Here is a 12,694-nt window from a genome sequence, read left to right as displayed (position 1 = left end):
GTGTCCAAACTTTTGGTCTGTACTGTACATGTACAGCAGTGAGGGGGCTATACACAGGTCTCCATGGAGAGGGAGAACGTATCTTAGGGAGGGCAGAGAAAACATGCTATAAAAAAGGAGGAAAGCAGCTGTATTGATATATAATTCCCAAAAATTTTGGGATGCTGTGTAAAATGTAAAGTAAACAGGAATTCAATGATTTGGAAATCTAGAAATTATAGTCATATTTTATTCACAACAGAACATATAACACATATCAGAAGTTGAAAGTTAGACATTTTTCCATTTTATTTGAAAAAAATAACTAATTTAGAAATTGATGACAGGAACACATCACAAAAATGTTGGGACAGGACCATGTCTACCATTGTGTAGCATCCACTCTTCATTTTATAGCACTCTGTAAATGTCTAGAAACTGAGGAGACCAATTGTTGGGAGTTTTGGGAGAGGAATGTTGTCCCATTCTTGTCTAATGTAGGATTCTAGCTGCTCACCAGTCCTGGGTCTTATTTGCCAGATTTTGTCATTTCATAATATGCCAAATGTTTTCTATTGGTAAAAACTCTGGACTGCAGGCAGTCAATTCATCACCCGAACTCTTCTTCTGCGAAGCCATGCTATTGTGATGGATGTAGTATGTGGCTAAGCATCATCCTGAAGTAGACATTTTCTGGCAGCATATTTTGTTATAAAACCTCTATATAATGCTCATCATTGATATTGCCTTTCAATATGTATAATTTGCCCATGCCATAGGCACTAATGCAACCCCATACCATCAGAGATGCAGACTTAAACTTGCATTTGTGAACTATATATATATATATATATATATATATATATATATAGCCTTTTGTTAACCCTTCCCAACTTACTTTGAAATGTGTTGCTGCCATCAATTTCCAAATGAGTTAATTTTGTCATAAGGAATTGTAAGGCGGCGGTGTTCACACCGTGCAGTAACTGAGGCAGTGACCCAAGCAAGTCCAACATAAACAGCTTTTATTTCAGCAACTCACGGGTTAACAGAAAGTCCTCCGGTTCGCAGCCGGGTTACCAGAAAGTCCATACACAATGGTTGCCGGGGACAATGGCCACACCGGGCCGCTCAGAGCCTGACAGGTGCAGAGCCTTCCCATGGAGTGGTTCAGCCTTCCTCAATACTTCTGAGGTTTCCTGCTATGCTCCCAGCAGGTTGCAACAAAGAACAACACTAATAGTTAGTGCAGGAGTTTTAAAGGACCTGTGGCAAGAGCCACTGGAAAACCCGGGTTGGAGGGAGGAGGACGTCCCACTGCCTCCTGTGTCCTCCTCCAAGAAATGAAGGCCCTGCCGGGTTTTACTTAATATGCCTTAGCCAGATAGTCTGACCAGGTCATTGCTCACCTTCATTCCTGCATTGCAGCCGCAGCTGTGTGTGTGACTGCAATGCACTCCAATGGATTTTAATAGGTCTCTGTACACATTCTGGGGGATATATAACGTCCCTCGTATACGATCCCGGTCACTGCCTGACATATCCCCCCCCTCTGTTCAAACTTGTGGGGTTGAACATTTGCCACCATACAGGGTGCCCGGGACAGGGCATCCGCGTTTGCTTGCAACTTCCCAGGGCGATGTTCTACAGAGAAACTGACATTTTGCAGAGACAGGAACCACCTGGTGACTCGCGCATTCCTCTCCTTGGCATTCCTCATCCATACCAAGAGTGAGTGGTCTGTCACCAAGCGGAACTGACGCCCGAGTAAATAATAACGTAGTGATTCCAAGGCCCACATAATAGCCAACACTCCTTCTCTACCACGCTATAGTTTTTCTCTGCCGGGACAAGTTTTCTACTCAAGTAGGTGACCGGGTGCTCTTCACCATTCACTTTTTGTGACAATACCGCCCCTAGGCCTACCTCCGAGGCATCTGTCTGTACAATGAAGGTTTCCTTGAAGTTGGGGCTGATGAGGACCGACTGACCACACAGAGCCAACTTCATGGACTGAAAAGCTTCTTCTGCCTGTGGGTTCCACCGAACCATTACCGATTTTTTTCCCTTCAAGAGATCGGTCAGGGCCGCCGTTCGCCCAGCAAAATTAGGTATAAACCGGCGGTAATACCCAAGGATGCCAAGGAACGCCCTCACCTGTTTTGTACTTGACGGTTTAGGCCAGCTTTTTATAGCCTCAACTTTATTGATTTGGGGCTTGATAGCTCCTCGGCCTATCACATACCCCAAATATCGGGCTTCCTCTAGCCCTATCGCACATTTTTTTGGGTTTGCCGTTAACCCTGCGGCTCTGAGAGAATCCAGCACTGCCTGTACCTGTGATAGGTGCGTATGCCAGTTGGTGCTAAAGATGATAATATCATCTAGATACGCGGACGCGTACTCCTGATGAGGCTTGAGCACTATGTCCATCAACCTCTGAAATGTAGCCGGGGCCCCATGTAACCCAAAAGGTAAGACCACATAGTGGTATAGACCCTCTGGAGTTACGAAGGCGGTCTTTTCCTTCGCCGAATCTGTGAGAGGTACCTGCCAGTAACCCTTGGTGAGATCGAGCGTGGTAAAGTACTGGGCCTGCCCCAGTCTCTCAATCAGCTCGTCCACCCGGGGCATTGGATAAAGGTCGAACTTTGACACTTTATTCAATTTCCGGAAATCGTTACAGAAGCGTAATGATCCATCTGGTTTTGGAATCAGTACGATGGGGCTAGCCCACTCACTCCGTGATTCCTCTATGACGCCTAACTGAAGCATTTGTTTTACCTCAGCTGTGATGGCTTGCCTCCGGGCCTCGGGTACCCGGTATGGTCTTATTCGTACCCGTACCCCAGGTTCGGTGACAATGTCATGTTGGATAACCGTAGTCCTACCTGGTAGCTCTGAGAACATGTCGGTATTGTGCTGCACCAGCGAGCGAGCCTCCCGTCGCTGCTGTTTAGTGAGGGCATCACTTATCCTGACCTCCCCCTCGGATGCTTCCCTGGCTGAAGGTGGAGAATTCTCTGGTGATATGCCCGGGGTGACGTCTGTAACTAAACACTCTCGATCTTTCCAAGGCTTTAGCAGGTTTACATGGTAAAGCTGCTCAGGTTTCCTCCTTCCGGGCTGATACACCCGGTAATTTACCTCCCCCACTTTTTCTCGAATCTCATATGGTCCTTGCCACTTGGCCATGAACTTACTCTCGGCTGTGGGTACCAGTACTAACACCCGATCACCCTTGTTAAAAGTTCTGACTCTGGCTCTTTTATTATATGTGCGCCTCTGAGCTGCCTGGGCATCTAACAGATGCTCTTTCACGATGGGCATGACCGCCGTGATCCGGTCCTGCATACTAGCCACGTGTTCAATTATACTCCTATGCGGAGTTGGCTCTTGTTCCCATGTCTCTTTGGCTACGTCCAACAGACCCCTAGGGTGTCTGCCGTACAATAACTCAAAGGGAGAGAACCCTGTGGAAGCCTGGGGTACCTCACGGACGGCGAACATCAAATAGGGTAACAACATGTCCCAATCCCTTCCATCCTTAGAAACCACCCTTTTTAACATGGACTTGAGGGTTTTATTGAACCGTTCTACTAGCCCGTCGGTTTGAGGGTGGTACACCGAGGTGCGAAATTGTTTAATTTTTAGCAATTTGCATAGTTCCTTAGTCACTTTGGACATAAAGGGGGTCCCCTGATCCGTCAGGATCTCCTTGGGTAGTCCAATGTGACAGAACATGGCAAACAGCTCCCGTGCAATCAGTTTTGCCGAGGTGTGGCGTAGTGGTATAGCTTCCGGGTACCGAGTGGCATAGTCGACGACTACCAGTATATGTTGGTGTCCACGGGTGGATTTTACAATGGGTCCAACCAAGTTCATTGCAATCCGTTCAAAAGGTACCTCTATCACCGGCAGGGGTACCAATGGGCTACGGAAACTTGCAGTGGGTGTGGTCAACTGACATTCGGGGCAGGATTCGCAGTACCTTTTGACCTCCGCGTAAACCCCAGGCCAAAAGAACCGCTGCAAGATACGTTCTAGCGTCTTTTTTACCCCTAAGTGTCCACCCAGCAGGTGTGAGTGTGCCATCTCGAGAATCGCCCGACGGTACGACTGAGGTGCCACTAACTGATCCACAACCTCGTCCCGGGCCTCTCGACGTTCCGGTGCTGGTGCCGTCGGCGTCTCCCGCAGAGCTGTGAGCTGCTGCATGATCAGCTCATTGGTTTGCTGTTGCTGCCGCTGCGTATGGACCAATTTCCTTAATAGCTCCTCCATTTTATCCACAGGTTTAGGCTGAAAGGTGGCCGGCCGGATTGTGGCCATGCAGCTGCCGGTGGGGGTATGCCTCAGTCACAATGCCTGCATTCTCCACCAAACTGTAAGGCGACGGTGTTCACACCGTGCAGTAACTGAGGCAGTGACCCAAGCAAGTCCAACATAAACAGCTTTTATTTCAGCTACTCACGGGTTAACAGAAAGTCCTCCGGTTCGCAGCCGGGTTACCAGAAAGTCCATACACAATGGTTGCCGGGGACAACGGCCACACCGGGCCGCTCAGAGCCTGACAGGTGAAGAGCCTTCCCAGGCAGTGGTTCAGCCTTCCTCAATACTGCTGAGGTTTCCTGCTGTGCTCCCAGCAGGTTGCAACAAAGAACAACACTAATAGTTAGTGCAGGAGTTTTAAAGGACCTGTGGCAAGAGCCACTGGAAAACCCGGGTTGGAGGGAGGAGGCCGCCCCACTGCCTCCTGTGACCTCCTCCAAGAAATGAAGGCCCTGCCGGGTTTTACTTAATCTGCCTTAGCCAGATAGCCTGACCAGGTGAATGCTCACCTTCATTCCTGCATTGCAGCCGCAGCTGTGTGTGTGACTGCAATGCACTCCAATGGATTTTAATAGGTCTCTGTACACATTCTGGGGGATATATAACGTCCCTCGTTTACGATCCCGGTCACTGCCTCACAGAATGGAAAAATGTCTAACTTTCTACTTTTGATATGTTTCCAATGTTCTGTTGTGAATAATAAAATGTGACTATAAGAGATTTCCAAATCATTGCATTCTTGTTTTCTTTACATTTTATACATTGTTTCAACTTTTTTTTGGTATTTGGCTTGTATTAGTAGTGAAAACCTAATTACCCTGAATGTACAGACCACACATCGAGTCTATATTATTGGGAGGGACATTCCCACAAAATATAAATCTGAAACTTGAAAAAGGCTGCACATCGGAGAATGTGAAAATAAATGAAAGAATGAACATTGCTGATTGAAACATATTGTGATTTTATTAACCAATGGTAAATATGTTTTTTGGTATTGTAAATGTGACTTGTCCCCTGGGCCGAGGGGCACCCGGAACCGGGCTTCTGGGGGGTTGTAGTATCCGTGGCGGTGACCCGGTCCCGTGGCTCAGGGTGGTCAGGCCAATGGCGGTATTTTGTGGGGGATTTTAGGTTAATTGTCCGACTACGCCACCCGTGGATTGCGGTCAGTGCGGACCGCCGCTGCAAGTCAGACCGCTGGGGCTGATGGTGTATGCAGCTGAGGTAGTGTGACTCCCCACGGGAAGAGGGCAGCCCCAGGGCAGAGAATGTGGATGATGGGAGTGATGGTGTGCGGGCGTCCCAGCACTAGTAGTGCTGGTGCGGCAATGAAGCACAGAGACGTGGGGTTGCAGTTCAAGTTCTTTACTCACAGTTCTTTATGTCCCAAGTCATTCCGCGGGCAATGACTGCCCGAGCCGTGCTGCGTCCACCAGGCAGGGGGCTCGGTCAACCCCCAGGCAATTCCAGAGTGTGTCACAGGACTCCCTTCTACTCCTTTCTCTGGCCGTGCCCCACCAGTGACACTACGTCTGTCCAGCTCTCGCGGGCCTTCTCTTGGGAGGGCTTCGTGCTCACCTCCCTGACCCTATGTGGTATGCCTTTCTAGTAGGTGTAGTGAGGGGTCGCACCAAGATATGATCACGACCGCCGGTCCTTGGCTGAGGGTTAGTCGCCTCCACCAACTTGGGATCCGGTACCCTGTTCTGCCAACCCGTCACCCGCAATCTCCTGGGCCTTTGGGGTTCCTTCTGCCTTCGTGTCTCTGGGCCTCTCTTGGTGTTCTGTTCCTTTCTTCCTTTCCTTTCTGTTCCTTTCAGTTTCTGTCCTCTCTGCTGGCTCTGGCCTCACAGGCTAGGCCCGCCTCCGGAGCAGAGCTCCACAGAGGCCCTGCTCTGTCACTTCCTCTCTCAGACACAACTGACTACTGATCTAAGATGGTGCCCACTTTATATACCTCCCTCTCTGTGTATGAGCCCAGGTGACTTGCAACCAATGGGCTCCTACCTATGCCCAGAGACCCAACCCCTATCTGCTCCTACATCACTGGGTTTTCCTCCCCCCTCCCCACTCCAGCCAGGGACAGATTCTGTCGTGCCTGCATTTCTGTCTAATGGGAGCACCGTTGAACTGTCCCTCGGAAATGGGGTGTGTGTGATGCATGCAGCTAAACGAGCCCTGGTCCACACTCTATCCTTACCCGGGAGTGGGATATCACACCTCTGGTTTGAGGTGCAATACCCCTGTAGCGGCCCAACCCTCGGGGCGCTACATTTCCCCCCTGGTAAACCACAGCAAGTCCTCGGGCTGGAAAAGAGTAAAGACAATTCAAAAACATGCAATACTTTTTCAAAACTTTTCACATAGAAAACGGACGACATTATTTAATTCCCTTTATGGGAAACACTTTCCTCTTTTTCAACATTTTTCTTTCACTAGATATGGTCATTACTACCGGAACTCTTTTGTCATATAAAACACCTTACCAAACATTTGCATTATTACTTTAGCAGCATATAAAACTTTCATTATAAAACATCTTTAAGTAAACATATTCTTGGGTACTGGCCGCGGTGCCACTTGCGACCAGGTGTTCTTTCTTCTTAGGAGAATGGCTGCTCTCAGTCCCCAGCCAGGTTAGGGAAAAGGGATGGCTGTTCTCAGTCCCCAGCCAGATAAGGGATATAGGGGGTAACTTCTACACAGTTCTATATCAGTCCCAACGGGGACCACACTTTCTCTGGAAACAGTCCCTTTAACTGTTCTCATACCCTGACGGGTAACTATGTACAGTTACACTTTACCGTTCACTGGTAACGGTGTCCTCCTGATGCTCCTTGCTCCTCCTGGCGGTAGTCTTCAGACCCGTCCGGGTCATCTTGGTACTCGGGGTCTGAGTGGTACTGCTCCTCCTCTCCTACCACTCTATGGACATGGAGGGCGTACCCGCCCCTTGCGCTGCGGTGCAGTAGGCCTTGCAGCGGGGTCTGGAGAAGGCCGCTGTTGATGACGCCCGGAGTCAGAGGGTGCGACTTTGTGCCTGGGCGCGGGCTGGTGGCGCCAGTGCCCAGGGCTGGAGGGCTAGGCTGCAGGGCTTGTTGCGGGGTTTGGAGCAGGTCGGTGTCTGCAGCGCCCAGGATCGGCGGCTCCACCAGGGGGCCCGGGAGCAGGCTGACGCTGGCAGCGTCCGGGACAGGGAGACTCCTCTTACCTGCTCCCGCGACTGCTCCTGCGTCACGCGTCTTCTCCTGGCGCTGGTCGGGGCCCGCGACGGCTGGGGCACTGCCGATGCTGGGCAGCTTAGTCTGCTGCCGGTCCACCATCTTGCCCTCCGTTCCTGATGTCTTCTTCCCCCCGGTTAACCGTGGCCTACCTTCCGGCGATCCTCTTCTGTAGGCCGCGGCTCCGCTCGCGATGGTCTGCGTTGAGGACCTGGTGTCGCGCTCTGCTAACGTCAGCGTCGCTCTCTCTCCCTTCCAGGACCTTGCGCAGCGTCGGTGCGTAGGGCGGGGCTTCAAGTCTCGCGCGCCCTGGACGTCCACGCTTCTCTTCTTCCCGCGCGGCGCCCTGAAGATGGCGTCCGATGGCGGGAAAACGGCCGAAGATGGCGGGAAAACGACTGAAGATGGAGGGAATCGACTGAAGATGGCGTCCGATGGCGGGAAAACGGCTGAAGATGGCGGGAGACGACTGAAGATAGCAGGAGACGACTCCGGATGGCGGGAAACTTCTCTCAGGTAAGTGCAAAGTCTCCTTCAGGCACGCAATACCGTTAGTGGCGGGCTGGTAACGATCCTGCCGACTACGCCAAAGTTGACTCGCCCCCTGGGCCGCGTTTGCGCTCGTGTGTGGGCTACCCGGAACCAGGTCTCTGGGGGGTTGTAGTCTCCGTGGCGGTGACCCGGTCCCGTGGCTCAGGGTGGTCAAACCAGTGGCAGTCTTTTATGGGTTTTAGGTTAATTGTCCGACTACGCCACCCGTGGATTGCGGTCAGTGCGGACCGCCGCTGCAAGTCAGACCGCTGGGGCTGATGGTGTATGCAGCTGAGGTAGTGTGACTCCCCACGGGAAGAGGGCAGCCCCAGGGCAGAGAATGTGGATGATGGGAGTGATGGTGTGCGGGCGTCCCAGCACTAGTAGTGCTGGTGCGGCAATGAAGCACAGAGACGTGGGGTTTCAGTTCAAGTTCTTTACTCACAGTTCTTTATGTCCCAAGTCATTCCGCGGGCAATGACTGCCCGAGCCGTGCTGCGTCCACCAGGCAGGGGGCTCGGTCAACCCCCAGGCAATTCCAGAGTGTGTCACAGGACTCCCTTCTACTCCTTTCTCTGGCCGTGCCTCACCAGTGACACTACGTCTGTCCAGCTCTCGCGGGCCTTCTCTTGGGAGGGCTTCGTGCTCACCTCCCTGACCCTATGTGGTATGCCTTTCTAGTAGGTGTAGTGAGGGGTCGCACCAAGATATGATCACGACCGCCGGTCCTTGGCTGAGGATTAGTCGCCTCCACCAACTTGGGATCCGGTACCCTGTTCTGCCAACCCGTCACCCTCAATCTCCTGGGCCTTTGGGGTTCCTTCTGCCTTCGTGTCTCTGGGCCTCTCTTGGTGTTCTGTTCCTTTCTTCCTTTCCTTTCTGTTCCTTTCAGTTTCTGTCCTCTCTGCTGGCTCTGGCCTCACAGGCTAGGCCCGCCTCCGGAGCAGAGCTCCACAGAGGCCCTGCTCTGTCACTTCCTCTCTCAGACACAACTGACTACTGATCTAAGATGGTGCCCACTTTATATACCTCCCTCTCTGTGTATGAGCCCAGGTGACTTGCAACCAATGGGCTCCTACCTATGCCCAGAGACCCAACCCCTATCTGCTCCTACATCACTGGGTTTTCCTCCCCCCTCCCCACTCCAGCCAGGGACAGATTCTGTCGTGCCTGCATTTCTGTCTAATGGGAGCACCGTTGAACTGTCCCTCGGAAATGGGGTGTGTGTGATGCATGCAACTAAACGAGCCCTGGTCCACACTCTATCCTTACCCGGGAGTGGGATATCACACCTCTGGTTTGAGGTGCAATACCCCTGTAGCGGCCGAACCCTCGGGGCGCTACAAATGCCTATGTAAAATACTGGAGATCTATATGAAAACTGTAAAGGAATGCATGAATGAATACAATATTCTAGTGGTGTTATTTTAGATGAGCTGTAACCTTGGCTTAACATGCAACCTTGGCATCGCTATCTGTGCGCATACTAACAGCTAATCTCTACTAATAAGATCATTCTCACAAAAGGCACTTCAAATTATTGTGAAATTGTAAATCTGGAATAAAATAAGGTTTAGGTAGAAACACGTATGAGAAAGGAACCAAAGCAGTATGAAAGTAAGGCTCCAATTGTATCATCGTGGAGATACAGCACTGTGTTAGATATCACCTTTTCATAGATTGAAATTATTTTCCTGTCAATAGAACCCAAAAGTACATTAAGTTATTTCTTTTATAGAGGTGAAATAAGCAGGGAAAATATATTTACCGGGAGATGCTACTGCGCATTCGTGGGCGGCGGGGGCCATTTTTGGTGCAGGCAAATTTCATCTGTGGCACACAAATTACACATGTAGTATTTACAATAGTAGGCAGGTCACTGAAAGCACAGTGACCTGTCAGAGGCCAGAGATAGGCATACATAATGAGAGTACGAGCTACAGCCCCTCCCCAAAGGCCGCCTTGAAGCACGAGCATATCATTATGGCAGAACTGAAAATAAAGATTATAAAAGAACCACAGGACGGATTTCATCAACAAAGGTATCATTTTACTCAGTGTAATGGCGCCCACCTTACAGTGTATGTGGTTTACTAAGCACAATCCTGCTGACAGGTGCGCTGTAACTGTTCACAATAACAGTAAGTTTGACCAGGGTTATCCAAACTGTCACATGTCACTGCATACAGAGCCTAACAAAAAGGCTGTGCAACAAATTTGTAGCTCTGTACCTACAAAAACTGAATTCTCATTGTGGACGTTTATTTTAAATATTATGATTTCCTGGAAACAAAAAAAAAACTTGCTGCCCAAAATCTTGTAGTCAATTTGGCGATTTTGCTTTGTACTTGATTATGTGATTTTTGGAAATACTGAAGTATTATATGAAATATTCTCCATGTACAGTACATATGCATGTATCAGATCTCTGACACATATTTTATTTTATAAATTCTGCACAACATGAAAAGTATTCTTTATGTCACTACAGACATAATACAATGTAATAAAATCTAATATAACATAAATAATGATAGTATATAATACCTTTGAAGCAATAAACCCCAAACTTCCTTTGAGGATGCGGAAATCCTGTTCGGTTTACGTATTGATATAATGTTCGGACCCCTGGTTCTTCTCCGCCACAGTTTTTCCGTGGATTCCGTATTGGATAGCGAACACTACTGTCTGCCAACCATCCTGGGTCACACTGGTCCAGTCCCTTTCTCCAAGCAGCATACAGCTGACCCACAGTGGCCAATGACCCTCCATCAAGCAAGCATAAGTTTTGTGCATGGTCCAGAGAGCTTCTTTCAGGAACGTAATAAACATCGCCTGCGGTTAAAGGGACCATAAATGTTAACAGCAAAGGATAATCTGCTGCTTTCTTTTTTTGTTCTTTTTATAATGACATATGAAATAAGTCTATTACAAAGATGAAATCATATGGCTTTAGTGAAACTATTGCAATATTAAATAGATTGTCCAATGTAAGAAGACAGGTCTATAGTCACTCTATTTGACTACAGACTCCTTGATCATGATAGTCTGCAATGTGCACATTGTTACGGTTTCCCTGCATGCCCCGTGCAAGCCACATGCCGACTAGACTCTCCTCTGCTTCTCAACGTTCTAGGGGAGGAGAGTCTAATCAGCACGTGACTGCAAGTATGCAAATTGCGCTGGGAATAGAGTGGAATCATGACAGTGTACAGATTGCAAAGTGTCACGATTTGACAGTGTAGTGTTATAAAGTGACTGGAAAATTTTCTTCTTAGACTGATCAACCACTTCAATGGTAAAAGACCGGAATCTAATACAACAGCAATAGCAAAGCTACCTAGGGGGCTCTTAGTGTAACAGTACACGTCATAGGTTTCCTGAGGTTCTCTCTCTCCATATGTCCTAACGCCAGGAACATTATTTCGGTCCCCATAGCAACCAGGTCTGGGTATTTTGATTGGGTATCTGTAGAATAAAAACAGAAAAATGTAGAATTAATCATAATGTTGTTATTAGAAAAATTCATGGAATGTCCAGTTAATCTGCCTTGCAGGTTTCAGATATTTTCCTTGCAGTGTCATTTCCTTTTGATTGCACTGCAGGGCCTCTGAAGAGTTGATTCTGATGAGTTTAGATATATTAGCAGCAAAAATGTCAATCGAGATTATTTTAAAATGTTGGCAGCAATGGATCATACAGCAAAAGGAAAGTGCTTTCTACTTCTTTATGTGCCTGTGATTGGCTCTGTCAGCATCTGCCAGTGGCAGCACCTTGAAGCTCATGACCCCAGTGCAAAATCTCCAACAGGGCACCTAATTATCAAGGGTCTTCAATAGTTTTGGAATTCTTGTATTGTCCAAAGGGACCTTTTGGGCCCCTTGGGTTATAGGTTTCAATCCCTGCACGTAGTATAATTACATACCTGGCATCTCCTGAGACTGAGGGTAGAAGGAGCTATGGTCCGACTCTTTATACTACTCATTGCTAACACCATCTTTAAGTATTATTTTAGTAATCTAAAGAAAAAGCTGCTACATTGAAAAATTCAACAAACTTCTACTAATGAATTTGTTTTTCTTTAATTATAATATACTAATCCGCTTCCAATTCCACAAGAAAAAACTTGTGTGAACATACACACTATGAACATACACTTATTCCTTGAAGCCTTCTCTTTGTTCCGTAAGCTGATTGGGTGTCAGACTTTTCAAGCCTTTTGTATCCCGCACAGGAAGCAGCATTGTGACATTTAAGTAGCTCCAATGGGGTTGATTTTTCTTTTACCAGTTAATCTATAGACTCCTAACTTCTCTCAAAGATTTTAACAAAGTTGTATGGGATTAGAAAAACATAGTTGCTTTGTCAAGTAAAGAGCATTATCCATAGGTTGCGTATGGTATTATATCTCAGCCCTATTGACCTAAAAAGGATAGAACGGATACCTCAATATATCCAAATATTGTCCATCGAGACAATATTTGTCCAGCGAGAACACTAACGTGTTTCTGGTGCACACTGCACCTTTACTTATCATGAGTTAAGGTGCAGTGTGCACCAGAAACGCGTTGGAGTTCTCGCTGATGGACAGTACTTGGATGTAATCAGCCATCTGTTCAATCCCTTTT

General features: G+C 48.3%; 1 protein-coding gene across 2 annotated transcripts in view; it reads right to left on the bottom strand.

Annotated features, from left to right (window-relative positions):
* Window positions 1-12,694, bottom strand: part of NCAN (neurocan) — a 398,804-nt gene that overhangs the window by 96,545 nt on the left and 289,565 nt on the right. For both annotated transcript variants that reach the window (XM_073661046.1, XM_073661047.1), the window contains exons 5-6: window positions 11,407-11,534; window positions 10,614-10,901 (exon numbers count right to left, since the gene is read on the bottom strand). In XM_073661046.1, the coding sequence (XP_073517147.1) occupies window positions 10,614-10,901; window positions 11,407-11,534 (416 nt within the window). The remainder of the gene's footprint in view (window positions 1-10,613; window positions 10,902-11,406; window positions 11,535-12,694) is intronic.

This window comes from Phyllobates terribilis, unplaced genomic scaffold, assembly GCF_046119375.1.
Source record: "Phyllobates terribilis strain yellow unplaced genomic scaffold, ASM4611937v1 Scaffold_1__5_contigs__length_1240528914, whole genome shotgun sequence".
Taxonomy (NCBI): domain Eukaryota; kingdom Metazoa; phylum Chordata; class Amphibia; order Anura; family Dendrobatidae; genus Phyllobates; species Phyllobates terribilis.
The sequence above is the reverse complement of the archived record's forward strand: the minus strand, read 5'-3'. Positions and strand labels throughout refer to the sequence as shown.